The 25,389-nt window shown below is 38.5% G+C and overlaps 1 protein-coding gene and 1 long non-coding RNA gene across 2 annotated transcripts in view; both read left to right on the top strand.

The window, feature by feature from the left end:
* The first annotated feature begins 606 nt into the window (after positions 1-606).
* The window catches only part of LOC129430418 (uncharacterized), a 33,205-nt gene continuing 8,422 nt past the window's right edge, over positions 607-25,389 (top strand). Inside the window, exon 1 of the long non-coding RNA XR_012373074.1 lies at positions 607-1,263. This is a non-coding gene — a long non-coding RNA (uncharacterized lncRNA). The remainder of the gene's footprint in view (positions 1,264-25,389) is intronic.
* LOC129431387 (sterile alpha motif domain-containing protein 3-like) lies at positions 14,518-24,775 on the top strand. The gene is made up of 6 exons (XM_055189253.2): positions 14,518-14,804; positions 16,274-16,310; positions 19,030-19,991; positions 20,081-20,239; positions 20,328-20,420; positions 23,044-24,775. Exons 3-6 carry the CDS (start codon positions 19,044-19,046, stop codon positions 23,365-23,367), a joined length of 1,524 nt encoding a protein of 507 aa, XP_055045228.2. The 5' UTR covers positions 14,518-14,804; positions 16,274-16,310; positions 19,030-19,043; the 3' UTR covers positions 23,368-24,775.

Raw genomic sequence — 25,389 nt, 5'->3', positions numbered from 1 at the left:
CAAATTGTTTGCTAAGGCATTGTTAAGGTGTTGCTAGGGTATTATGACTGGTTGCTAAGGCATTTATAAGGTGTTGCTAGGGTGTTCTGTCTGGTTGCTATGGCATTGTTAAAGCTGCTGAGTTCTGGATGGTTGCCAAGGCATTGTTAAGGTGTTGCTATGATGTTCTGTCTGGTTGTTATTGCATTGTTAAAGCATTTCTGGAGAGTTTTAGATGCGTGCCAAGGCATTATTAAAGTGTTAGGGTGTACTGAATTGTCACGGACATCACCGAAAAATTCACTTAAATATTTCTTACGTAGATCTATGTACAAAGGACAATCAAACAAAAAGTGCTTCTCATCTTCTATCACAGAAATATTTGTTAGATTACAATAATGACACTCTTTCTGCAACTGGTGTATTACTCCATCTACCCATTTCTATAGCTAACTGATGCTAGTATTCTGGCTGGTTGCTAAGGTGAGTGTTCTGAATTGTTGTTAATCATTGTGAATGCATTGTTAGTGTATTCTGGATGGTTGCTAAGGCATTGTTAAGGTGTTGCTAGGATGTTCTGAATCGTCAATGCCGTAATAATGGCGTTGATGGTGTGTTCTGGTTGGTTGCTAATTGATTATGGCTTAGGTCCCTCCTTTGATGTACAGTCTATATTTTTTTTCACATGCAGTTGTCCATCACCTAAAAACTTCAATGCTGATTGGTTTGTCGCAGTAATAGCTTTTATTTATTTTCTCCTTAGAAAGCCAGAATTAGGTATCATGCAGAAATCTAATACTTTAGCATATTTTCCGCTACGTAAACATCTTACAAAGTTGTTTTTCTGTAACAGTCACCTTTGGCCATGGCTTTAAACATAAAAGCATGGTTTTCTGTAAAACTGCTTTGAGACTTTAGGTATTTTTGAACAACACAAAAAATAATGAAAATGAAAAACAATTGTGGTTAGGATTCAAATGAACCCCTAACAATAGGTATGAGCAGTAGTAATAAACACGTTTGACCTCACTTTTACAATCAGCAGTGCTTGCCAAGTTATTTTGAAATGCATCTTAACAAAAACATGATGAGCATGGCCCACACAGCGTATCATAACTAACCCGTGTCTTCCTGTTTAAAGCCTACGCAGGTTCTTACTTGCCAGCTTTCTTACCTTCAGTCTGGATTTACGACTTCCTGGTTGGCAGTTTGTTAGTTTCCTGGTTTCGGCAGCAACACGGGAGGCCCAGGAGACAGAGCGAGGAGACGCAGATCATAGTGGAGGTAATGATGGCTCTCTTCTGCAGTCTTTGTCTTGCTTCCTGCAGTTTTGTGGATCTGGGATAGCTATTAACCATCTCCTTGAATAATTCACACTGATGGATAAAACACCTCTACAATTAACGACATGCCACGGTGAACCACCCACTCCAAAGAGGACCGCTGGAATGACGTCTCAATGTAAAATATTCACACATCTCTCACTCATTTAACTACATGAAGATCAGGGTTTTTACATCTATATCAAATACATTCATTCAGGGGTGCGCTTTTTAACACAGTTGGCTTTTTACATTTTGTATGAGTGGGCAATGCAATATAGTAGTTCCTAGGGTGTTTGCTTATCTGACATCACACGCCACAACTTCCAAGTACAAATCAGATGCATTAAGCAAACAACAAACTATACTATTATAAACTCACAATATATATTAGTGCAGTAAAACTACTGAAAAATTGCGATCGTAACCTTTATCAGCATATGGGGGGCTCGATGCAGTGTTGCATAGGTTATTCATGAGTTTCCGAGGATACAGGCTTACAGTATCATGCAGTTTGTAAAATTATTTAATATATTTTTATGTATAACACTTACTGTGAAGCATTCTTAAAAATAAAAGTGCTACATGATGCCTTAGAAGAATCACTTTTGGTTGTATGGTTCTATACAGAACCTTTAACATCCCAAGACTCTTTCTGTTTCACAAAAGGTTCTTTAAAGACGCCATAGAATGCAAAACTGTATTTACCAAGGCATAGATGAATAATACAATATGGTAATGACATATCATAAACAAAAGACATTCAATTTAACACCGACTATCGAAATTACAGATTAAATTAAGTGCAATGTTGTTACAATGCTAAAAACAAAGTTGTGACTGCTGAGATGTGCTAGATGCTAGTTAATGCTATATGCTAGCATTTAGGCTGAAGTACTACTATTGACGATACAGTTACATTTTGCAGGTCAATTCTGAAAGAAAACACAAACTTACCACTCAGAAACGTCCATTGAAGGGGGGGGGGTTCAATGGTATTTCATGCATTCTGACTTATTAACACAGTTATAGAGTTGTTTCCTCTTGCTAAACGTAGGCAAAGTGTCAAAAAAGCAGTTGGGCGTGTTACAGAGTATTTCTGTGCCGATTCGCCAGGGTTCGTACAAGTTTCGGAAAGTTTTTTCCGATTACGGGTCCAGCTGATGTTTCAGGGGTTTCTATACATATCACTTCTTTTTATAACCCCGCCCACCCATCAATCAGCAGGAGACACTAGAACGTACAAATATCACATCACGCAACAGCCTTGTTTAATTTCAAAACTCAACAATGGCATGAAAGAAAAAGTGTGGTTTTGGATGTAAGGAGAAGAAAGTCAGCCTTATGGAAACAATGGATATAGTTTATTATCCGGGGTAGGAGCGGAGTTTTGTGTGTGTGTTTGATGCGCTGGATTTCATTGAAAAGTCCCAACCGGGTCATAAGTTGCATGCGGTAAGTAAGACTTCTGTCTTATGTTGGAAATAGGTGCGTTCATATTATATAAATACCACGAACGTGTAAAGAATCATAAGTTAAACAGTGTTGTATAAAGTGTTGCATGACTTGTACTCGCTCCTCCTGCAGCTCGTAACTCCTCCTTCTTAATTTTTTTGTACGTTATCGGAAAGAATTGGTAAAGCTAATCTTTTTTTTATAAATCTGATTAAACTAAAGACTCTTCAGAGATATAAATGATGTAATAGTACTCTATAGGTACTCAAAATTAACATTAGAAATGCAGAAACAGCGTGTTACGTGAGCTTTAACAATCTCCGAACAATTGATTTTTCCTCAAATTCTGTATATTCGTCTGATACAGCCTCAAACATATGATCTGTTTACACACACACACAGCTACTAAAGGAGCTGCTCTGTGAAACAGCCAATCAGAGCAGAGCTCAACATTATTATTTATGACCCTTCCAAATAAGGCAAAAATAGACCATTTCATTCTAAAAGGTTGTAAATAGACATGCAAAACCGTCTTTGGATCATTTTTGCACTTAGCCACATACTCTCTATCTACAATAACATACCATTTCAATGCATTCTTTGGTACCTTTAAGGTGAAAAAAGGTTATAAACATGTATAAAAAAGTTGGTTGTTTAATAAAAAAGCTTCACTAAATGGTTCTTCTATGGCATCGCTGTGAAGAACCTTTTAAGCACCTTTATTTTAAAAAGTGTAATGTATTTAAAAAATATAAAGGTTTTTGTATTTTTTGAACAACAGTGCCTTTGTCCATGAAAGAAATATAAGACAAAGTAAATCAAAAGTTTGCGATTTCTTGAGGCATCTCCCCTCAGCATTGTCCTGTCGTAGCAGTAAGTATTAAGGAGTTAAGAGCCCCAAAAGACATTCAGTACAACTTTTTCCAGCTTGTGTATTCTGTTTCAAGAGCAGTACTTCAGAGAGCAAATGAGCTACACATACCCGACACTCTCATGTAAATTAAATAAGAACTTCAACCTTGCCCCAGCGCAGTGCAAACTTCATTTGCTTTTATATTTTAATCATAAACATTCAATATATGCAGTATTAATTGGCCTACATATTATCGGGCTGTCATTTAAGACGGCCTTAACTAGATAAGAGCACAAACCAGGAATCAGGAGGATTATTGTGGTTTTTATATGTGACCCAGTCTAAAGTCTTAAATCATGAAATAAAAAGTTTGATTTCACATTGATTTCTATCTTTGACATGATCCATAATATATTTTCACAATGTTCTCCACATTATGTATGATGAATTAATGTTGAGCTTTTCACAGACTGAGTAACAATTTATGATAATGTGTGTTTCCCAGGATCTGAACCCATGACCTTAAACACGTTGCCTGTTGTAATGCGGTCTCTGAATGTGTTGCTGTGCAGTTGCTAGGGTGTTCTGGGTGGTTGCTAGGTGTCCCACGATCACACTCCCAAGACTGATTTGTTTAGTCCTTAGATATAGCTTTCCCCCCTTTAATATGGATTTTTCCAAACGAAAGCTATTTTATTAAGACAGATTCAGTGCTAAATCTAAACTTGACCTTTATGTGCGCTCAATTCAGTAGACTTTAGACCTCCGTTTTTCATATTCAAATGATGAAATTACAAGCACAGTACACGGTGTAATTGTATTTTGTATCCGTTGACAAAATTCTGGTTGCACTCAAAGAGAAAAAAGCCGGCCCAAATATTTATTGCCGCACTGTTTTGTTCCACTTCAGCCCGAAAGGCTTCAAATCATCGGGGAGATAGTTAAGCTTCTGTGGAAATTACGGAAATGCGGGGGAAATGGACGAGCTACACTTCATAACAATTAATCAGAGGCTGCTGATTAATAAAGTTCATTTTTTATTCTCGATGATTCAGGGTATTATCAAAAGGACGCTGTCCTTGTCATTTTGATTAACACACCCATCCTCCTCCTGCGGTGGGACGCGGCAGAGGGAAACGCTCTCTTGTGCCCATAAAATAAATATTGAATGAGAATATTAACTCGTTAACCTTGACAACTATTTGTAATTTTCATAAGGGCTAAACTCGCAAATTCAGCAGAAAAAAATAAATAAAAAATAATGCCGGCTGTGGGGGTTGAAGGAAGGCATTGGCCAGGGAGGGGTGGGCAATAACGACGCACAACAAATTAGAGCGAATGAAGAATGCTACTGCATGAATCCTGTCATTTTTATGGGCTGCAATGATTAATTTGTTTGTTCAAATTCTCAATTAAGCAGAGAGGAGGAGAGTTACAAAGCCGGAGAGATGCATTGCGCCGTCGTCTCGCGTTTACCCGCAGCATCAGGGGAGGACCGTCGCTCGTACCTGCGGCGTCGGACGAGATCCGGCGCGACTGCCCCCAGCGAGATTTTATTTGGAACGCTAAGCAAATCGATTTCAAGTCCCAGATTGTTTTAGTAATGTTCACCCACAGAGTTTCTTTTGTTCTTTGTCACGTTATTATGTAGACACCAGTGCGACGTTTCGAAACATCGACTGATTGACTGTCGCACGTCATGTGTGTCCTCCTAGTTTAGCAGTCACACAGAAGATGATGTATGGGGCCCCGTTTTTGTCCTCTCAGGGGCCCCCGTGCTTTTATTGTGTGCCGGAGTGACAGATGTTTCTCAGATGACCGTGTCCCTCATGCGCTTTGCACCTTACAAAACCCTGTCTTATGTGACATGAATGGAAATGCTCCTTTACTGCACACCACTATTATGGATTTCTGAAATTCTGAAAGGCGTTTGTCAACGACTCAAAGATGCATGCCTGTGGATGACCGATAGTGCCAGTTCAGGACAAAAAATGTTTTTTAGAAACATCCAGACAGCTTGTTTTGCCATTTGTGAATGCCATTTACCTTTCGATTGCTGTGCATTTTTCCATATAGAATTAGAAATAGATAAACCAAGTAAAAGGGAGATTGTAGAATCTAGTGTATTTTACATAGTAATAGATCATAAACTATTTTTATCTTTGCTAAAGCTTGCAAAACTGTGGTTGCTAGGGTGTTGCTAAGTGGTTGCTATGGCTTTTGGGTTGTTGCTTATTTTACCATGGTACTGTTAATCCCATGTTCCTATTAGGTCTGTGCACAAACATCATATATAATGTCAAAGGTAACAAATTAATCTCAAAGATGCATCAGGGTGCATATTTTTACCCTTTTAAGAACCGAAAGATTTTGCCTGTTAAACTCCAGTGCATTTCACAGATGAGTCGGTTTATTTATTGCCCTCAGCCGGCTTCTCGCGAAGAAGGTGTCCTTTACAAGCACAGGACAACATTGACTGGGGTCTGTGCTTGTGCAGTGAAAATGCTTATTAGTCAAACAATCCCCATTGGAATAATGCCACTGTCAGCCGGTGCTGAAGGATAACCACACTGTTGACAGTCCGGCGCCCGGGTCCTGCAGGAGATCAGGTACGAGGAAGAAATCACTCGAGTCAGTCGAGCTTTATGTTGACATTCAAGTGGATGAAGAACAAAGAACGTACTGCAAAGGGGAGCATCACTACTACTGTTTAACTTGTCTTCCATTATGGACATGAATGTCATGTAATGTCTTACACTATGGATATGAATGATACAAGAGAGATTGATAGTTACATTGTGTACTAAGACCGACAGAAAATTTAAAGTTGTGATTTTCTATGCAGATATGGTTGGGACTTTACTCTCATTCTGGCGTAATAATCAAGGACTTTGCTGATGTAACATGGCTGCAGCAGGAGTAGTGATATTACGCACTGCCTGAAAATAGTCCCCTGCCTTTGAAAGTAACCAAGGGGACTATTTTCGGGCAGTGCGTAACATCACTACGCCTGCTGCAGCAATGTTACAGCAGCAAAGTCCTTGATTATTATGCCAGTTTGAGACTATAGTTCCTAGCCATATCTGCCTAGAAAATCACAACTTTTAATTTTCTGTCGGTCTTAGTACACAATGTTACTACAGAAGAGTCAAGTTTTAAATAAGAAAATTATCGAAACTCTTTGGTTATTTTTTAGCTCGATGCCAATGGTCCAATCAGATTCAACAGATTGTGCCAAGCCATGCCAAAAGTGCTAGCGCCAGACCCGGAGACCAGCCGAATGGACCCCAAAACGGCAAGAATCAAACGTTTAACTCCAGGGGAGCTGGAAAATGAACATATTTTCAAAAAAAGAGGAATGTCCCTTTAAAAAAATTATTATTTTAAAAAATCCCCAAAATTTACTCAGCCCCATGTCATCCAAGATGTTGATGTCTTTCTTTGTTCTGTTGAGAAGAAATTAAGTTTTTTGAGGAAAACATCTCAGGATTTTTCTCATATTTTATTGGACCTAAACTGTTTTAATGCAGTTTAAAATTGCTGTTTCAATGCAGCTTCAAAGGACTCTAAACGATTGCAACAGAGGCATAAGTCTCTTATCTAGCGAAACAATCGTCATTTTGGTCAAGAAAAATAAAAAATATGTACTTTTAAATCACAACTTTTCGTCTTGCACTAGCCCTGTGATGCGCCAGCGTGACCTTGCGTATTACGTAGTCACGTCGTCGTAACGCATGACGTACGTTTCACATAACGCATGACCTTTCGACGTGATTGGGTAGTATGTGGGGTCGCGCTGCCGCATCACGTGGCTAGTGCAAGACGAGAACTTGTGGTTTAAAACAACATATTTTTTATTTGTTTTGGCGAAAATTACTATAGTTTCGTAAGATATGACCCTTATGCCTCGGTTGGGATCATTTAGAGATCTTTGAAGCTGCGTTGAAACTGCGAACTGTTGAGGTCCAATAAAGTCAAATTTGGCCACTGTTAATTGCTGCTATCCAAAATGAACAAACAAAAAATTGCCAAATTTAACTTCAAAAGACCAAAGTGCCACTACTGATTTGTTATTGTGATTCTTTGAAATGATACAGCTAAAGCCCAATGGATCAAATTTGGCCTAATCCTAAATTAGGGAATAAAGGGTTAAATTTAAAAATTGGATATTTTGGTGTTCAGTGAACTTATAGCAGTAATTTAATGCATGGTTCATAATTTTCCAATGTAGAAAAGGGTTCTCCAGGGTTAAATTGAGAAAAACTTAATTTCTTCTCTACTGAGCAAAGAAAGACATAAACATCTTTGATGACATGAGGGTGAGTAAATTATCTATATTAATGAAAGTGGAATATTTCTTTAAGATCTAGATGTTAGTTGTGACTTGGGCCAAGAATACCCTATAGCAACACCCCAGCAGCCCGATAGAACATCTTGCATATTTGCATTTCCACAAGCAAACACCAATCTTAGATTAGAAACATGAATTCTAGATGGCTGTTTTTGATGCTCCCATGTCCAATCTCGGCATGTCCGTATTGTAGAATAACAGGCAGCAGGCATGTCCTGATATTACAGGCTGATTTAAAAGGAGGAAGTGGCCCTCTTGTACCAGTTGGCTTGAGCAGAATGTTCCAAAGCCCATTCTGTTGTCTTGTGATTGATGGATGGTTAATGATAAAAACATTTCCATACCTGGCCCTTATGGCCTCATTGTTCAATGCAACTGTAACATCCTGCCCTATCTCGTACAATCAAGCGGTCCGCAGCTGAGCAGCTTACAGAATCTGGCAGCTGTGCGCTGTGACGTGTGGAAATGTGGGCCACAAACTGTCAATGATCCTTGCGGTAACCGTGTGGTTAATAATGCCATATGCCCCACTGTGCATCCCTGAATAATGCTTTTGTTAGGCATATATATTTTAAAACGCTGCAAAATGTAACATATTTTTAAAAATCAGTTTGTAAGCGCTGTCAGGTATGGTTTTGTGGGAAATGTCAGTTTGATGTCACAACGCGAGTAAAGCCCAGGATATACAGTAGTTAGTTTTTTACGTGTATGCAAACGTATGCACACGGTTGAACGCACAGACTTGCAAAGTATAGTTTATTTGACTCCTACCTGTACATAGATGTTCGACTCATGCACATTGCGACAAAATGCAATCTCCTGGGCTACATACTACATTCTCTTGTAGGCGCATGCGCAACCAATGCGTTCAATGTATGCAGGGTTTCAAAAATCTGGTGGTGTACGTACAGTACGCGCGCACTCTTCTGATTTTGTCATGCGCATTGAACGCAGACCCCTGTGTACATGTAACAAATTGACTATATTTTAGGCCTTTAGGATGAGTACCTAAAATAACCTGCAATTAAAGTTTCAAACAGAGATGGTGATAGAGAGGCAAACGTTACAGATTAAGGATTTAAATATGCTCATTTTTCAGCTCCCCTATTGTTAAACAATTGAGTTTTACAGTTTGGAATCCATTGAGCCAATATCCGTGTCTGGCAGTACCACTTTTAGCATATCTTAGCATAATCCACTAAATCTGATTAGACCATTAGCATGTGCTCAAAAATGACTAAAGAGTTTTGATATTGTTCCCATTTACAACTTGACTCTTCTGTAGTTACATCGTGTACTAAGAACAACGGAAACATTTAATTTGCAAATTTTTTAGGCCGATATGGCTAGGAACTAAACTTTCATTCTGGCGTAATAATCAAGGACTTTGCTGCTGTACCATGGGTGCAGCAGGCGCAAGATATTACGCAGTGCCCGAAAATAGTCCTCAGCTATGGAAAGTTACCAAGGGGACTATTTTCGGGTGTCACGTAATATCATTGCGCCTGCTGCACCCTTGATTATTACGCCGGATATAAAATATAAACATTTACTGGTTTAATTTAACCCAACGTTTTGGGTTCGTCCCTTTTTGACCCAATGGTATTATGCTAATATGCAGTCTGGGTCAAAAATGGGCAAATCCAACTCGTAAGGTTGTAGTTTAACCTCTGCTGGGTTGTTTTACCCAAAATGCCCCATAATCCCATTTTTGGGTAAAATATAAACACTAGAATCTGGATTTATTTAATCCAACAAGTTGGGTTTAACTTTTTTGACCCAACACTGGGTTAAAATATCCTAGCACTGGGTCAAAAAGGCATGAGCCCTCCCCATGGGGTCGTAATTTAGCCAATGCTGGGTTGTTTTCACTCAAAATGCTGGGTTGTTTTAATTCATTGTTGGGTCAAATATAAAAATGTTCTGGGTAAATTTAACCCAACGAGTTGAGTTCATTCCTTTTTTGACCCAACGGTTGAAATATCCCAGCAATGGGTCAAAAAGGCATGAGCCCTCCCCATGGGGTCGTAATTTAACCAATGCTGGGTTGTTTTCACCTAAAAATGCTGGGTTGTTTTAACTCATTTTTGGGTCAAATATAAAAATGTTCTGGGTTAATTTAACTCAACGAGTTGGGTTCATTCCTTTTTGACCCAACACTGGGTTGAAATATCCCAGCAATGGATCAAAAAGGCATGAGCCCTCCTCATGGGGTTGTAATTTAACCAATGCTGGGTTGTTTTAACTCATTGTTGGGTCAAATATAAAAAATGTTCTTAGTTAATTTAACCCAACGAGTTGGGTTCATTCCTTTTTTGACCCAACACTAGGTTGAAATATCCCAGCAATGGGTCAAAAAGGCATGAGCCTTAGCCCAATTGGTGGTAATTTAACCGATGCTGGGTTGTATTAACTCAAAATGCTGGGTTGTTTTAACTCATTGTTGGGTTAAATATAAAAAAGAGTTGGGTTCATCCCTTTTTGACCCAACACTGGGTTGAAATATCCGAGCAATGGGTCAAAAAGGCATGAGCTCCACCCCATTGGGTGGTAATTTAACTGATGCTGGGTTGTTTTAACCCAAAATGATGGGTTGTTTTAACTCATTATTGGGTCAAATATAAAAAAAAGAGTTTGGTTCATCCCTTTTTGAACCAACACTGGGTTGAAATATCCCAGCAATGGGTCAAAAAGGCATAAGCCCCACCCCATTGAGTGGTAATTTATCCAATGCTGGGTTGTTTTAGCCCAAAATGCTGGGTTGCTTTAACTCATTGTTGGGTCAAATATAAAAAAGAGTTGAGTTCATCTCTTTTTGACCCAACACTGGGTTTAAATATTCCAGCAATAGGTCAAAAAGGCATGAGCCCTACCCCATTGGGTGGTAATTTAACCAATTCTGGGTTGTTTTAACTCATTGTTGGGTCAAATATAAAAAATGTTCTTAGTTAATTTAACCCAACGAGTTGTGTTCATTCCTTTTTTGACCCAACACTAGGTTGAAATATCCCAGCAATGGGTCAAAAAGGCATGAGCCTTAGCCCAATTGGTGGTAATTTAACCGATGCTGGGTTGTATTAACTCAAATGCTGGGTTGTTTTAACTCATTGTTGGGTTAAATATAAAAAAGAGTTGGGTTCATCCCTTTTTGACCCAACACTGGGTTGAAATATCCGAGCAATGGGTCAAAAAGGCATGAGCCCGACCCCATTGGGTGGTAATTTAACTGATGCTGGGTTGTTTTAACCCAAAATGCTGGGTTGTTTTAACTCATTATTGGGTCAAATATTAAAAAAAAGAGTTTGGTTCATCCCTTTTTGAACCAACACTGGGTTGAAATATCCCAGCAATAGGTCAAAAAGGCATGAGCCCCACCCCATTGAGTGGTAATTTATCCAATGCTGGGTTGTTTTAACCCAAAATGCTGGGTTGTTTTAACTCATTGTTGGGTCAAATATAAAAAAGAGTTGGGTTCATCTCTTTTTGACCCAAGACTGGGTTGAAATATTCCAGCAATAGGTCAAAAAGGCATGAGCCCCACCCCATTGGGTGGTAATTTAACCAATGCTTGGTTGTTTTATCCCAAAATGCTGGGTTGTTTTAACTCATTTTTGGGTCAAATATAAAAACGAGTTGGGTTCATCCCTTTTTGACCCAACACTGGGTTGAAATATCCCAGCACTGGGTCAAAAAGGCATGAGCCCTCCCCATGGGGTCGTAATTTAACAAATGCTGGGTTGTTTTAACTCAAAATGCTGGGTTGTTTTAACTCATTATTGGGTCAAATATTAAAAAAAAGAGTTTGGTTCATCCCTTTTTGAACCAACACTGGGTTGAAATATCCGAGCAATGGGTCAAAAAGGCATGAGCTCCACCCCATTGGGTGGTAATTTAACTGATGCTGGGTTGTTTTAACCCAAAATGCTGGGTTGTTTTAACTCATTATTGGGTCAAATATTAAAAAAAAGAGTTTGGTTCATCCCTTTTTGAACCAACACTGGGTTGAAATATCCCAGCAATAGGTCAAAAAGGCATGAGCCCCACCCCATTGAGTGGTAATTTATCCAATGCTGGGTTGTTTTAACCCAAAATGCTGGGTTGTTTTAACTCATTGTTGGGTCAAATATAAAAAAGAGTTGGGTTCATCTCTTTTTGACCCAAGACTGGGTTGAAATATTCCAGCAATAGGTCAAAAAGGCATGAGCCCCACCCCATTGGGTGGTAATTTAACCAATGCTTGGTTGTTTTATCCCAAAATGCTGGGTTGTTTTAACTCATTTTTGGGTCAAATATAAAAACGAGTTGGGTTCATCCCTTTTTGACCCAACACTGGGTTGAAATATCCCAGCACTGGGTCAAAAAGGCATGAGCCCTCCCCATGGGGTCGTAATTTAACAAATGCTGGGTTGTTTTAACTCAAAATGCTGGGTTGTTTTAACTCAAAATGCTGGGTTGTTTTAACTCATTGTTGGGTCAAATATAAAAATGTTCTGGGTTAATATAACCCAACGAGTTGGGTTCATCCTTTTTGACCCAACATTGGATTGAAATATCCCAGCAATGGGCCAAAAAGGCATGAGCCCCACCCCATTGGGTGGTAATTTAACCGATGCTGGGTTGTTTAAACCCAAAATGCTGGGTTGTTTTAACTCATTGTTGGGACAAATATAAAAAACGAGTTGGGTTCATTAAAAATAACCCAGCATATTTTTGATGTATATCTTAGTTACATGTGTCTGGTTGCCATAAAATGCAAGTAGCGATGTTTTCAATCAGTCAGGCTATTCAGAAACCATTTGAAAGCTAAATTTAACAGAGTCAGGCTGTGAAAAGACAAAGATAATTTTATCACAGCTCTTGTAGCCATCGCCTGAAGCCATGTGTTTCCTGTTTATAGACAACACAGAGCAGGGAAAGAGTTAACTGCCCCGCGTTTAATTGCACATGACATGTGTCGCAATATGACAGATGTGACAGATGATGGAGACGGGGAGGATGAGGCCGTAATCTGGCCCTCTGAGCCTCATCTTCTCCTTCTGTTAAACCTCCACAAGCGCCTCCTTCACGAGGACCTGGAGGTAGTAAATAACAGCTCGCCTCTCAAGCCATTATTTAAGCATCTGGTGATGGAAGGAGAGACTCGTGCCTCACAGAGATCCTGTCAGAATCAGCCAGCCTCAAAACTCTTCAGCAGGCCCCAAACGCATTTCCTCACAGAGTACAGACCGCAAACAGGCTTTCATTAGTTTAGATTGGACTGACAGATTCGACATGACAGCGAACAACTTTGAATTTAAACAATCAGAGGAAAAACAAACCCAGTGGTTCTCTAGTAAAACTAGTTTTATCCAGATTGTACACCGGATGCATTGCACTTGAAGTGGCAACCTGACGCGGTTCCAAAATTGTATATCGCACAAAATTGAATTTCGCTGGTTTGGTGTTCTCTGTAGCCGATAATAATTCACTGCACAAAACACACTGCGGTCAGCACGACGCAAGTTTATTCTCATTATAAGTGTATTTGAAGGTCTTGTAAGAGATCTTTTTATGACATGACATCCTCATTAACGCACAGATATTACTGAAATAGTTCCTCATTACTGAAAGATTATTTTAGACTCTGTGACAGCAGACTCTGTGAAACAATTTTACAAAATGCAATGGATTTTTTCTTTACACAGTAATAAACATTTGAGACACTCTGCCTGCCAATCATTTTGTATATTTGTCAAAAAATTGTCCCATGCTGTCACTGGGGAGTACCCTTTAAAAGTGTCCTATTATGTAGGCTACCATTTACAGGGTAGGTATATGTTTGTTATCAGTACCTTTGAGGTACTAATATGCACTCTTTGGTACCTTCAGACAGTATATGTACAGCACCTCTTTGGTACTAATATGACTTATTTTATAAAGGGTACCGGTGGTCATTATTATAATTCTGCCCGATTCTCACTAACAGCCTGTAAGTAGTCTATGTTTTCATATTTAAATTTCAAATATGGTAAGAAGCATCAAATTTCCGGTTGACATCAGAGGTATTCAGGCCAATCCCAATGTACTGGTTAGCTGGCCAATCGGAGGATACTGTGCTTTTCAGAATGATGAGCTTTGTACAAAATTAGTGCATTTCAGAGACTCAGAGTATAGAGGAGGAACAATAATGTATGGTATGTGGAAAATAATGTGTTTTTTTGTACCACAAACCATGCGAACGCATTGTATTGCACCAAATACACACAATAGCGTTGTTTTTAGAAAAGAAAAGAGAGGATAATGTTATGGATCAACAAGTGCTATAGTTTATTATTATGCCAGCCTCATTCTACCGGATTATACGGTTAATTTACCTTTACTGGTATGATTGCATTTAGTATTGTGTTATAAGGGTCAATAACGTGATGTTAATTATTTTGTGTCTGTATGGATAAATAAGATGTAAAAGAGTTAAAGGTGCAGTGTGTAAATTTTAGCAGCATCTAGTGGTGAGGTTGCGAATTGCAACCCACGGCTTAGTCCACTGCTCACCCCTCGCTTTTGAAACGCATGTACACTGTAAAAGCAAATAGTAATCCTTACTATAAAAATGCTAGTATGTTTACTTGTTTTTAACCAAACTGTTGAGTTTACTTAAAACGGTTAATTGTTCTTTAAATGTTACACTACAAAGTTCACATAACTAATGCAATTTAAGTAAACTTACTCAAAATATCCAAGACGTTCTATTGAGCATGCGCATTTGAGCACATTTCCCCTCCCCCACACCTGGACGAAGCACATGGAGTGACTCGTGAGGAAGATTCTCAAAGGAAGTTTTAACGTTACCCTCTGCAACTTTAAGGTAATTAACACAACATTTTCTATTTTTCTTGTTTGCTTGTCCTTATTGTCGACACATTTTCCACAATTATATGCATGCATGCTGTTTTGACGAGTTTATTACGATGTTAGGCCTAAGTTACATTTAACATTACCGGGTCAATTGGTGCAAAAATACAACCAATTTGAACAAATCTTTACTTAAATTAAATATAAAGGGGCAAAAAACCAAATGTATAATTAAACTAAGTATATATTACAAGATAGTCTGCTCATGTTTGCAATAAAGATTGTTTTTGCAACGTTATACATTAAACCAATCACACGTGCGATGTCCAAACAGATGCGTTTTGAATGCTTCATCAGTGTTGTAGAGAAACGCGAGGTTTTCATGAAACAAACGTGCATATTTGATATAATAAAGCAATGAGCCAAAATAAGCAGTCTTTTACAGTAATTTAAGAACTGCCATGCAAGACTAAGTCCTATTGAATGGGGAAAACCGATATCTCTAAAATCGCGTGCTGATATCACAATTAACGTAACACAACACATTTCAGACCAACAATTAAAGCCTGACATTAACTGTACCATAATATTTGTATAAACGGCTTTTTTCTAGTTTGTTATACTGAGCATGCGCAAAGATTGGCAATCGCCTCGCTACTCTCTATATAAAGCCCCTTCCCAGAGAAGCGTCAGCATTTATAGATTAGCCTTATTGTGCTTTATTATTTCTTTTCTGAAACTTTGATTTCGTTTACTTGGAAAGGATTGATCAAATAAACGGAGCAATGGTGCGTAGTTCTTCATTAACAGTTGTGTGTGTGTGCGCGCGCAACATTACGGCTGCCAAGCAACAACACAGACGCAGTAAAAGGCATGCCAAATCGACGTCACCCTAAATGCGCCGGTTTGACGCGTTCATGCAATGTTTTGAGGGAGACGCTAATTTTACTCGTTTATCCTCGGTCGAGGACAACGCGGAAAAAAAGAAGATAATAGATGCAAACAGGTAAACCCATTGTAAAATAAAACCATATGTAACTAGTTGTCTTAAAGGTTTAAAGGTATACTGCTTTATTTCTTCATGCATTGTTTACCATGCATTTCTCCTCCACACACACACACACAGAGAGAGAGAGAGAGAGAGAGGGAGAGAGGGGGCTTTATTTATTAATATAAGTAAAATTGTGTATTGCTTGTTATTTTACGTTTATTGTATATAAACTAATCTTGACAGATTTGCATTTATTTATCTTTAAATAAGGTAGTTAGTTAATGATAATGTAAAATGTTTTTGTTAGGCCATAGCATGAACACAAAGTTATTATGCCAACTTATGACTAAGGTTTTAAAGTAATACTTAATTTTATTTTTACCCTATTGGCCATATGCATATCCGAAGTGGCCAACACTGTTTTAAAAAAGTAGTATACTTCTTCTAATTTTGACTAATGGAATAATGAATCTTCATTTGTCTTTCTTTAGATAACCTGCTGGTTTCCTTCTGCCATGCAGTGGAAATGTAAGTTTTGCACTTTTACATCTGAAAAGAGAGCACAACTTCTTAAGCACTATCGCATAAATCATGGAACATATTCCCGCATTGCTCCGATACCATGTCTCCATTCAGACTGTCCATGTACCTTTAAGTCATTTAATGCATTGAAAGTACATTTATCAAAAATCCATTCTCAACAAAGTATTGTGAAATCTAGTACTGTTCCAGTATGTTACAAGTGTCATGTTTGTGACTTTACTGAGCCATGCAATGAGTCAGATTATTTTAGCCATTTGCGTTCTCATTTGAGGAACAATGAAAAAGTTCAGTGTCCTTTCAAAGACTGTGTTTTTGAAACAAATGTGTACTCCACATTTAACGCCCATAAAAGTAAGGCACATCACCACAACCGCCCCGGCCCTGAGCATTTTAAATTGGGAATTATATCAAGTACTCAGGATAGTCACACAGAGGAAAATCCAGCTCAACCTCCAATTGACAGCATAGACAGTGAAGATGAGTGTAATTTGCCAGAGGAACAAGACAATTTGGATGATACAAGGCAAAAGCTTGAACACAATTTGGCTTCACTGTTTCTCAAAATGCAGACAATCTTGCATATTTCAGATAGCGCAACACAAGAAATTATCCAACAGCTTAATCAAATTTATTTGCTGTCTGAATCGCTGTTAAGTAGCACAATACAGCAGATTATTGTTAAGCACTGTGGTGAGGCAAACAGCTCAGTTGTAAAAGAGCTTGTCAGGGCAGTCACAGACAGCAATGTGATGTTACAGTGTACAAAAGAAGGAGGTCCTCTTTCCACAACCAACAGGAGAACATCATATTTCTTGAGAGAATTTCCAGTTGTCATGCCTGTTGAGTACAAAATTGATGGAGATGATCAGTGTTATGTCTATATCCCAGTTATTGAAATGTTGCAGAAGTTGCTGAAAAAAACAGATGTTCTTGACAAGGTGCTAGGTTCAGGTGAGACCTCAGGGAGATACAGCAGTTACAGGGATGGCACACATTATAGGAATAATTCATTTTTTGCAGAAAAAGATTACAAAATATGTCTTAACCTATACATAGATGATTTCGAAGTGGCCAATCCACTCGGAACATCACGAAAAAAGCACAAATTGTGTGCTGTCTACTGGGTTCTTGCAAACCTGCCTGCAAAAAATGTGTCATCTTTGCATACCATTCAGCTAGCTCTTCTTTGTAAAACAAATGTAGTTAGGCAGCATGGCTACTCGAAAATACTTCATCCACTAATTGAAGACCTGAAATGTCTTGAACAGCAAGGAGTATTTGTTGAGCAGTTGGGATCATGTGTAAGGGGATCTGTTCTTCATGTCCTGGCAGATAATCTGGGTGCCCATTCACTAGCAGGTTTTCAGGAGAGCTTTAGAGTGAATCATCCATGTAGATTTTGCCTTGCCACAAGGGAGGACATTAATATGAAGGAAGTTAGGTCAGGCTTGTTTGAAATGAGAACAAAAGAAAAACACCAACAACATGTCCAAGATGTTCTGCAGGACAGTACTTTGGTGGTACAGTATGGTGTAAAGAGAAGCTGTCCCTTGAGTGACAATTTGAAACACTTTCATGCCATTGGGGGTTTCCCCCCAGATCTGTTGCATGATCTTTTGGAGGGTGTCGTTCCTGTAGAGATGGCATTGTGTTTACGGAAATTAATTGGCAAACGTTACTTTACCCTTGAGTCCTTAAACAGTGCCATTAAACAATTTCCATACAAGTTTTCAGACAGGACTGATCAGCCACAGCCTATTCCACAATCATACACAAAAAAAACAACAATCGGGGGAAATGGCCATGAGAATTTGACCCTATTGAGACTCCTTCCACTTTTGATAGGCCATACCATAGCAGAGAATGACCATACCTGGGAGATTTTGATGTTGTTGAAAGATATTGTGGAGTTGAGTTTGTCTATCAAATTTGCTGATGACACTGTGGAGTTTTTGAATTGCAAGATCTCAGAACACAGAGCTTTGCTTCAAGAAGTTTTCCCAGACTTTGTTCTGCGTCCGAAGCATCACTACATAGAGCATTATCCTCAGTTAATCAGAATGTATGGACCACTGAGAAATCTTTGGACAATGAGATTCGAGGGCAAACATAAGTTCTTTAAGAAAGTGATCCGTGATGCACAAAACTTCAAAAATGTCCCCCTAATGCTGGCTAAGAAGCATCAAATGACAATGGCCTATCACATGGATGCAGGGGTTTTTTTCAAGCCAGGAATACAAATGGATAGGGTCTGTAGTTCACTTGTAACAGGCTTTCCTGACAATGTGCAGGAATATCTGCATCTAAGGAGCCCTAATTGCAGTACAGTGCTAGTTTCATCCAGTGTTACCATTGATGGTATTAAGTATTGCCCAGACATGGTGGTTTCAGTTGGATCTTGTTCAGGTTTGCCAGAATTCATGCAGATTAAACAAATCTTGGCAATCAACACTGACATAATGTTCCTCTGTAAACCCCAGACTGCGTGGTACATTGAGCATTTGCGCTCTTATGAATTGTGTAGTTTGCATTCACTGCAAGTAATTCTGCCTTCTGAACTAAATGACCCTTTCCCTTTGGCAGCCTATAATATCCGAGGCCAGTTCTGTGTCACATTGAAGCATCACATCTGCTGCTAAGTGACCTTATTGTATTTTATTTTATTATCGTTTGTGTTGTTGACTTATTTTTCTTTTTATTTTAGAATTTCAGCCAGCCATGTCAATGATGTTTCGCGTTATTGTGCACGACAGTGACATCCGAAAGGTTGTGATTTCAGAAAAACCAGCTGACGTTGAAGCCTTGAAACGTGTGCTTCAAGAGAAGTTGCAAGTCACATATTCTTTCAATGTCCAATTTGAAGACCCTGACTTTAATCATGCATTATGCAACCTAAGTGATATTAATGATTTGCCAGATAAGGCCACATTGAAAATAATTCCTCTATCAACTTCTCCCTCCTCAAGTCAGGCCGACACTGTACTTCTCTCAGGTTCGGATACATCAGAGCAGTTGTCTGCTGAACGCCAGAGTGAGTGGCCAGAGGATTTTGAAATCCCTAAATTTTCTGTTAATGTTGAGTATCGTCTCCGTCAGGGAAACCTTGCTTTTATGAAAGATGGTACAAGTCTTGATGTTGGAAGAGACATTAAACATGACATATTGGAATCACTTGCGGGTGCCATGTACACTTTTAAGGCATATCCATCAGATGAAAACTTTGCTCAAGTTGCTACCGCTCTTATCAGAGCACACCCCTGCTTGACTGAACCGGGTTCTTCAACAGGATCAGCTGGATGGAAAAATAGCCTGAAATTTAAAATGGCCAACTACAGAACAAAACTGCGTAAATGTGGCTGTAGTGATGTTGCTGTTGAGGGAAAGAGAGGTGCAGAAGCAGGCAGTGCTTTTAGGAGAAGCATTAAAAAACCTAGACGATTTGAAGTAAATTTTTTGCCAAATTTTCCTAACGGGGAGAATGAAGACAGTCAAGAATGCCTGAGAAAAGAACTTGTAGAAGAAATGAAAAAGAAGAGTCGAGACATGAGCCTCATTGGCCAAAAGATGGACAGTACATTTGCCCTGAGACGGAAGGAAATCATTCACTCTGAACCTCCTGTTTCTGAGATCTTGGAAAAATGGCCAGCACTTTTCACAGAAAGCCAGGTTTGTTTTCTTTTCCTCTTCACAACCTAAAGTGCTTTTTATTAATTTTATTCTTTTTAAGTAATTAACCATTCTGTGCTTGTGCTTAGATCTTTGCAGAATTCAATCGTATATCTGGCAAGAATCTGCGATCTGAATTCTATGCAGCACTGGACAAACACACTGCACGTTTCCTTGAAATTTTCCGGAAGAAAGGGGGAACTCAAGGACGAACACTTGATGAAATTTTACGTCAGGTTGATTTAAAGGTACTCCTTTATTTTGTTAAATGTTGTTATTGTTAAACCATGAAATGAGTTTTACCCTCTTACCCTATTTTCTGTTTGTTTTTTTTAGTCATCTGATGTATCTTGTGTGCGTACAGCTGTACTTTATGGACTTCCAGTTCTCCTGGGGGATGACTCGGATGAGTTTTTCAAGACGTGCTTTGTAAGTAATGTTGGTGTTTCTGCTTTAAGTTTTGTTTCATGATTGTATGGATCAGGTTATGAGAAGGAGTATACAGTAGACAGACTAAAGCCCGGTATACACTGCACGATTATTGGCTGTCCCAGACGAAAGATTGCCATCGTGAAACAATCGTCGCGATTTCTGTGATCGTGGCTCTCCATCGGTGGTCCTATGTTGTACAATGAGAGAGGTTCAAAGACGGCCATTTTCCCAGTCTTGCGTCCAAAGATAGCCTACAATAGTTTTCTGACAGTGTCAGAAATTCGGCATGATCACCGCACAGTACGACCTGCGCGCCGGTATTTGTTTACCATGACCGCATGCTGGTGACGTTGCGCCACGTATGGCGCTGCCACCGAAGCTTCCGTGTCATCATCGTATAGTCTACGTGCCTCTCGTAGCCGAGTTTAAACGATACATGTCACACAGTGTGATAAGGTAATGATCTTATAAGAGGACAAAAATCGTGCAGTGTATTCCGGGCTTAAGGGGCCAATCACACCAAACGCGTTTATGGCAGTTGCAGGCACCTTTTTTAAATGATATTCTATGGGCAGGGAGCATGTGCGCGCTGTTTATGCGTTTATATGGATGTAATATGGCAATTCATAAAAGAAGAGCTAACGCTCCTAAAATCTATATGTGAACATTAGTTCAAATACAGTAAAGTAGCATTACTAACTCTTGGGTTGTTCAAACCTCTACATTTTCTTTGTTTATTGGAAACAAAACAAAATTAATTTTTTGGCAGTGTATGGTACCTATATCTTTAGCTTCCAAAAACACGAGTTATTTAATAATTCTTTGTAAACAAAGAAAGTCATAGGGGTTCTAAGTAGAGCTGCACAATAAATCCTATGCGATATTACTATCCTCAGTAAAGCCGGTTCTTGATTAGTAAATTGCTATCACCTGCTTTTAGATGGAGCTGCATGTACCACACAAAGCTGTAGTTCACTGACAAGCTGGGCCATATCGCATACATATTGCAGGCATAATATAGGCATAATAATTAATGCGAAATTGCCCCGATTGTCAGTGATCTACGGCTTTGTGTAGTAAATGCCGCTCCATCTGAAAGCAGGTGTTGCCAATTTACTACTAATCAAGGAACCAGCTTTAGGCTATGTTTACATGTGGGCGGCTATTTTCATAAACGGACATTTCAGCCTCTCCAGTTTCAAAAATAATATCAGTCATGTCAGTTTTCAGAAAAGTGTTTATTTACACGTACCCGTGCATATATGCTGTCAAGAGAAGCTCAAGCCCACGTAAGCCAATCACCGGAAGTGCTGGTGGTGACGCGAACTGGTTCTTCATGTTGGAGGGAGGAGTTGTTGCAGTAGGTGATCGATGACGTCAAAGTACAGCGAGAGCGAGTTGAGGAATCACACGTAGAGGTCTAATTTCGAATCGCTCTTGCTGTACTTTGACATCATCCGTCTGTCGGTTCTTGCAGCGCCACATGAAGTCAAACACGCGTAAAATTGCTGACCTCCGAGCACTCGTCTCTGCTCCTCGGCATAATGGAGCAGCTGTATTTACGAATACAAACACACGAAACGAGTTTGCACGAACATAAATGTGATCTTGGAAGCGTCTAGAGTAGCAGTCACATGTAAACATAGGTCGCACTTTTGACGTAGGTGTGACCTCTGGCGCATACTCCGTGACGTTGCTTGCCTAAACATCCGTTTGTCTCAGTTTATATGCAACCTTGCAACCGAAGATTTTCAAGATCTCCACTCTGGCCAGAGTTTTTAGAAACAATCGGTTTCAGAGGCGAGTTCTCGGTTTGCGTGTAAACGAGGGGCACAAATGAAGGTTAATCTCTCAGTTTTTAAAAATAGCCATGTACGTGTAAACAGGGCCTCACTGAGGAGATGGGCATGACAATCACATGCGATTTTCCGTGCAGCACTAGTTCTAAGTGATAGAGAATTAGTAAACGATGAATATATTTTAATAATTATATCAGAACTATTAATTCTCTTTAGTTCTGTGAGATTAATAATTAGGAAGAATGCAAAAGAAGTCCTTCTGAAAGATATTTTGTAACTTGCACGATTTATTTTATTGATGTCTTTGGCAATCATGTTTGCCATGAAGCTTGATTACACTTTCTTGTGCATCTTACCAACACAGTGCACTGTGGTGAACAAAATACTTCAAGCTGAAGGAAGAGATTTGCATTTTTTAAACAGCTTTTGGCCACTCTTTATAGACTGTTTCATCGGACGCAAGTGTGGTGACGTGATACGTGTCTGGTCTGAACTTTACTTCCAGTTTCAGTTTTTTTTAATGGTCTGACTAGTTGCTAAACTGAACTCTTGAACAAATACCTTGTCGAAAATAACAAATGTTTTGGTTTCCTATGTAATCTACGTGTTGTTTATTTTGCTTATTATATAAATAAACTACATTTAAAGGACTTTGTTGTTATTTATTCTTACCGAAGTTTATCAGAAGTTACGCGTTGACCACGAAAGCCGCTAGTTTATGTTGTCACCTCTGAAACGTCTATATTTTGCTGAATATGAATTCTATACAATCAATGTTTTAGGTTAGAAAGACATTCATTCTTATTATTTTCTCTCTTTAGGATTCTGATGTAGATGCAGACTTCAGCCAAATTGATGTTGGCCTGCTTACAGTTCTACCTGAAGACATGCCTGCCAGAACTCCACATGCACTCAACGTTAACGCAATGAGGGAAATCATTCTGGAGGGAAAATTTGTCATGGACGATGTCCGAAGCTTGCCACATGCTGTATGTCTCCTTTTTGCTTTAATCTATGCTCTAAATTTAGACTACCCAAAGACAATGAGGAATACATTTGAATTTATTCAGAGGGTATTTCTGTCTTTAGGAGGTAAGAACCTGAAACCCAAACTCCAAACTCTAAAAAATCAGCTTTTAACCTAATGTCTTTTCTTTTGGCCTTGGGTGCCTATGCTAACCGTTAAAGGTATAATTCACCAAAAAATTCTATCATCATTTACTCACTTTCATGTTACAAACCTGCCTAAATTGAAGATATTTTGAGAAATGTTTGCAACCAAACTGTTCATGGACCTTATTGACTTCCATAGTAGGATAAAAGAATACTATGGAAGTAAACAGGGTCCATGAATGGTTTAGTTACAATCACTTCTCAAAATATCTTCATTTGTGTTCATCAAAAAGAAATGTAGGCGGTTTGTAACGACATGAAAGTAAGTAAATGATGACAGAATTTTCAATTTTTTGGGTGACTATTACTTTAACTGGTTGATGCAAAAATTAAGAAAATGTTAACCCTTTAAATGTGTTTAGGCATGTTTAGTAATGGCACTTTTTTCACATGTGCCTTGACTTCACTTGTTAAAAAGGGATCAGTTATGTGTTTTTTAAGTAACTTTCCCTTTCCTTTCATGTTTTGTACTTGGACTAAGTGTGCCTTGGTTTTACCTCTTGTAACAAGGGGAAGAGTTTTTTCTTTAAGTAACACCCTTTCCTAAGTCAGTTGTCTGTATTTCAGGCATGTTTTGTAATTGCACTAAGTGTACATTGGTTTCGCCCTCTTGTAACAAGGGGATCAGTTATGGTTTTTGTTGTTGTTTATAAGTAGCAGACCCTTTCCAAAGTTAGCTCTCATGTATTTTAGACATGTTTTGTATTGCACTTAGTGTGCCTTGGTTTTACTTTTGCTTTTGAAAGGGTCTGTTACTCAAAAAACATTAGACATGTTTTGTATTGCATTAAGGTGCCTCGGTTTTACCATTTGTAACAATCAAGTATTTTAAGTAACAGACCCTTTCCAAAGCCAGTCTGTATTTAAGGAATATTTGTAATTACACAAAATTCCAAATTGTTGTTTACAAAGCCAAATTTCTGCAGATACAGGCCTATTTTGTTCTCTAAAGTGCCTTTTCTTACAGAAAAGCTTTTTAGGATTTTGTTGTGAATGACAGAAAAAGGCAAGTTAGTCAGAAAGACTGATACTGTTTGAACAGAAGTGTCCATGTGTTCACTGCATTATGTTTTAAAAAGCTTTCTAGCTGTTTATTACAAAAATAAACAGTTCAGAATTCCATATGTGTGTTGAGTGTTTTCTCTATCAGTTGTACTTAAAAAAATATGTTCATTTTACTTAAAAAAACTTTGGAAACCGATTGCACATAGTTTTTTAAGTTGACATAGCTTAAAATTGTTAATTAAATCCATGTCCAGAGCACTAGTATTTAGAATGTTAGCAGTACTAAATAAAACCTTGTTAGTTTAATTGAATTAATACGGTAATCTTAATAGAAATTCTTAAGTATCATTAGTAACCATTGATAAGTATATTAACTTAAAATTACATATTAAACTAAATTGATATGTATTAGTAAATTTACTCAGAAAATGTTTGTTATACTTACTAATAGCTAATTACTAAGTTAACCTTAAGTTTGCTTTTAAGTTTGCTTTGGAAAAATGAGGCAATCGGTTTCCTTAGTTTTTTTAAGTAAACTGAACTTGTTAGAATTTACAGTGTAGAAGCCATGGTAGCCGCCACCGGAAAAACATTTCATCGTCGGAGACAACTTAGTAAACAAAATTTGTCTGTTAAGGGCTTCTGTAGAAACATGGAGCACAAAATGGCGACATCCACGTACGGGGACCCTCTGTGCATGTAAAAACGTCTCATTCTAAGGTAATAAAAACGTAATGGTTCATTATAAAAAGGTCTTTATACACCCCTAAAAATATAGTTTTGTATATTATTTTGCATTTCTGTCAAGAGATCCTTCTAAAAATTACACACTGCACCTTTAAAATTTCAAACTAAATTTGCAGATTACTTGCATGCCGTCTCTTTTTCAAGGACTAAGTCTAAAATTTCTGGTTTTATTTCATTTTGAACGAATATTATGGGGATAACTGAAAAAATGTCAATGTGGTGTAATTGGTCTTTGTCAATTG

The sequence above is a fragment of the Misgurnus anguillicaudatus genome, chromosome 13 (assembly GCF_027580225.2).
Source record: "Misgurnus anguillicaudatus chromosome 13, ASM2758022v2, whole genome shotgun sequence".
NCBI classification, from domain to species: Eukaryota; Metazoa; Chordata; class Actinopteri; order Cypriniformes; family Cobitidae; genus Misgurnus; species Misgurnus anguillicaudatus.
The sequence above is the reverse complement of the archived record's forward strand: the minus strand, read 5'-3'. Positions and strand labels throughout refer to the sequence as shown.

Excerpts from the sequence above, each read along its gene's own strand:
- LOC129431387 (XM_055189253.2), top strand. The coding sequence starts at position 19,044 with ATGTCAATGATGTTTCGCGTTATTGTGCACGACAGTGACATCCGAAAG. Across the intron at positions 19,992-20,080 it reads CACTTTTCACAGAAAGCCAG|ATCTTTGCAGAATTCAATCG; the intron begins GTTTGTTTTCTT and ends GCTTGTGCTTAG. Across the intron at positions 20,240-20,327 it reads TACGTCAGGTTGATTTAAAG|TCATCTGATGTATCTTGTGT; the intron begins GTACTCCTTTAT and ends TGTTTTTTTTAG.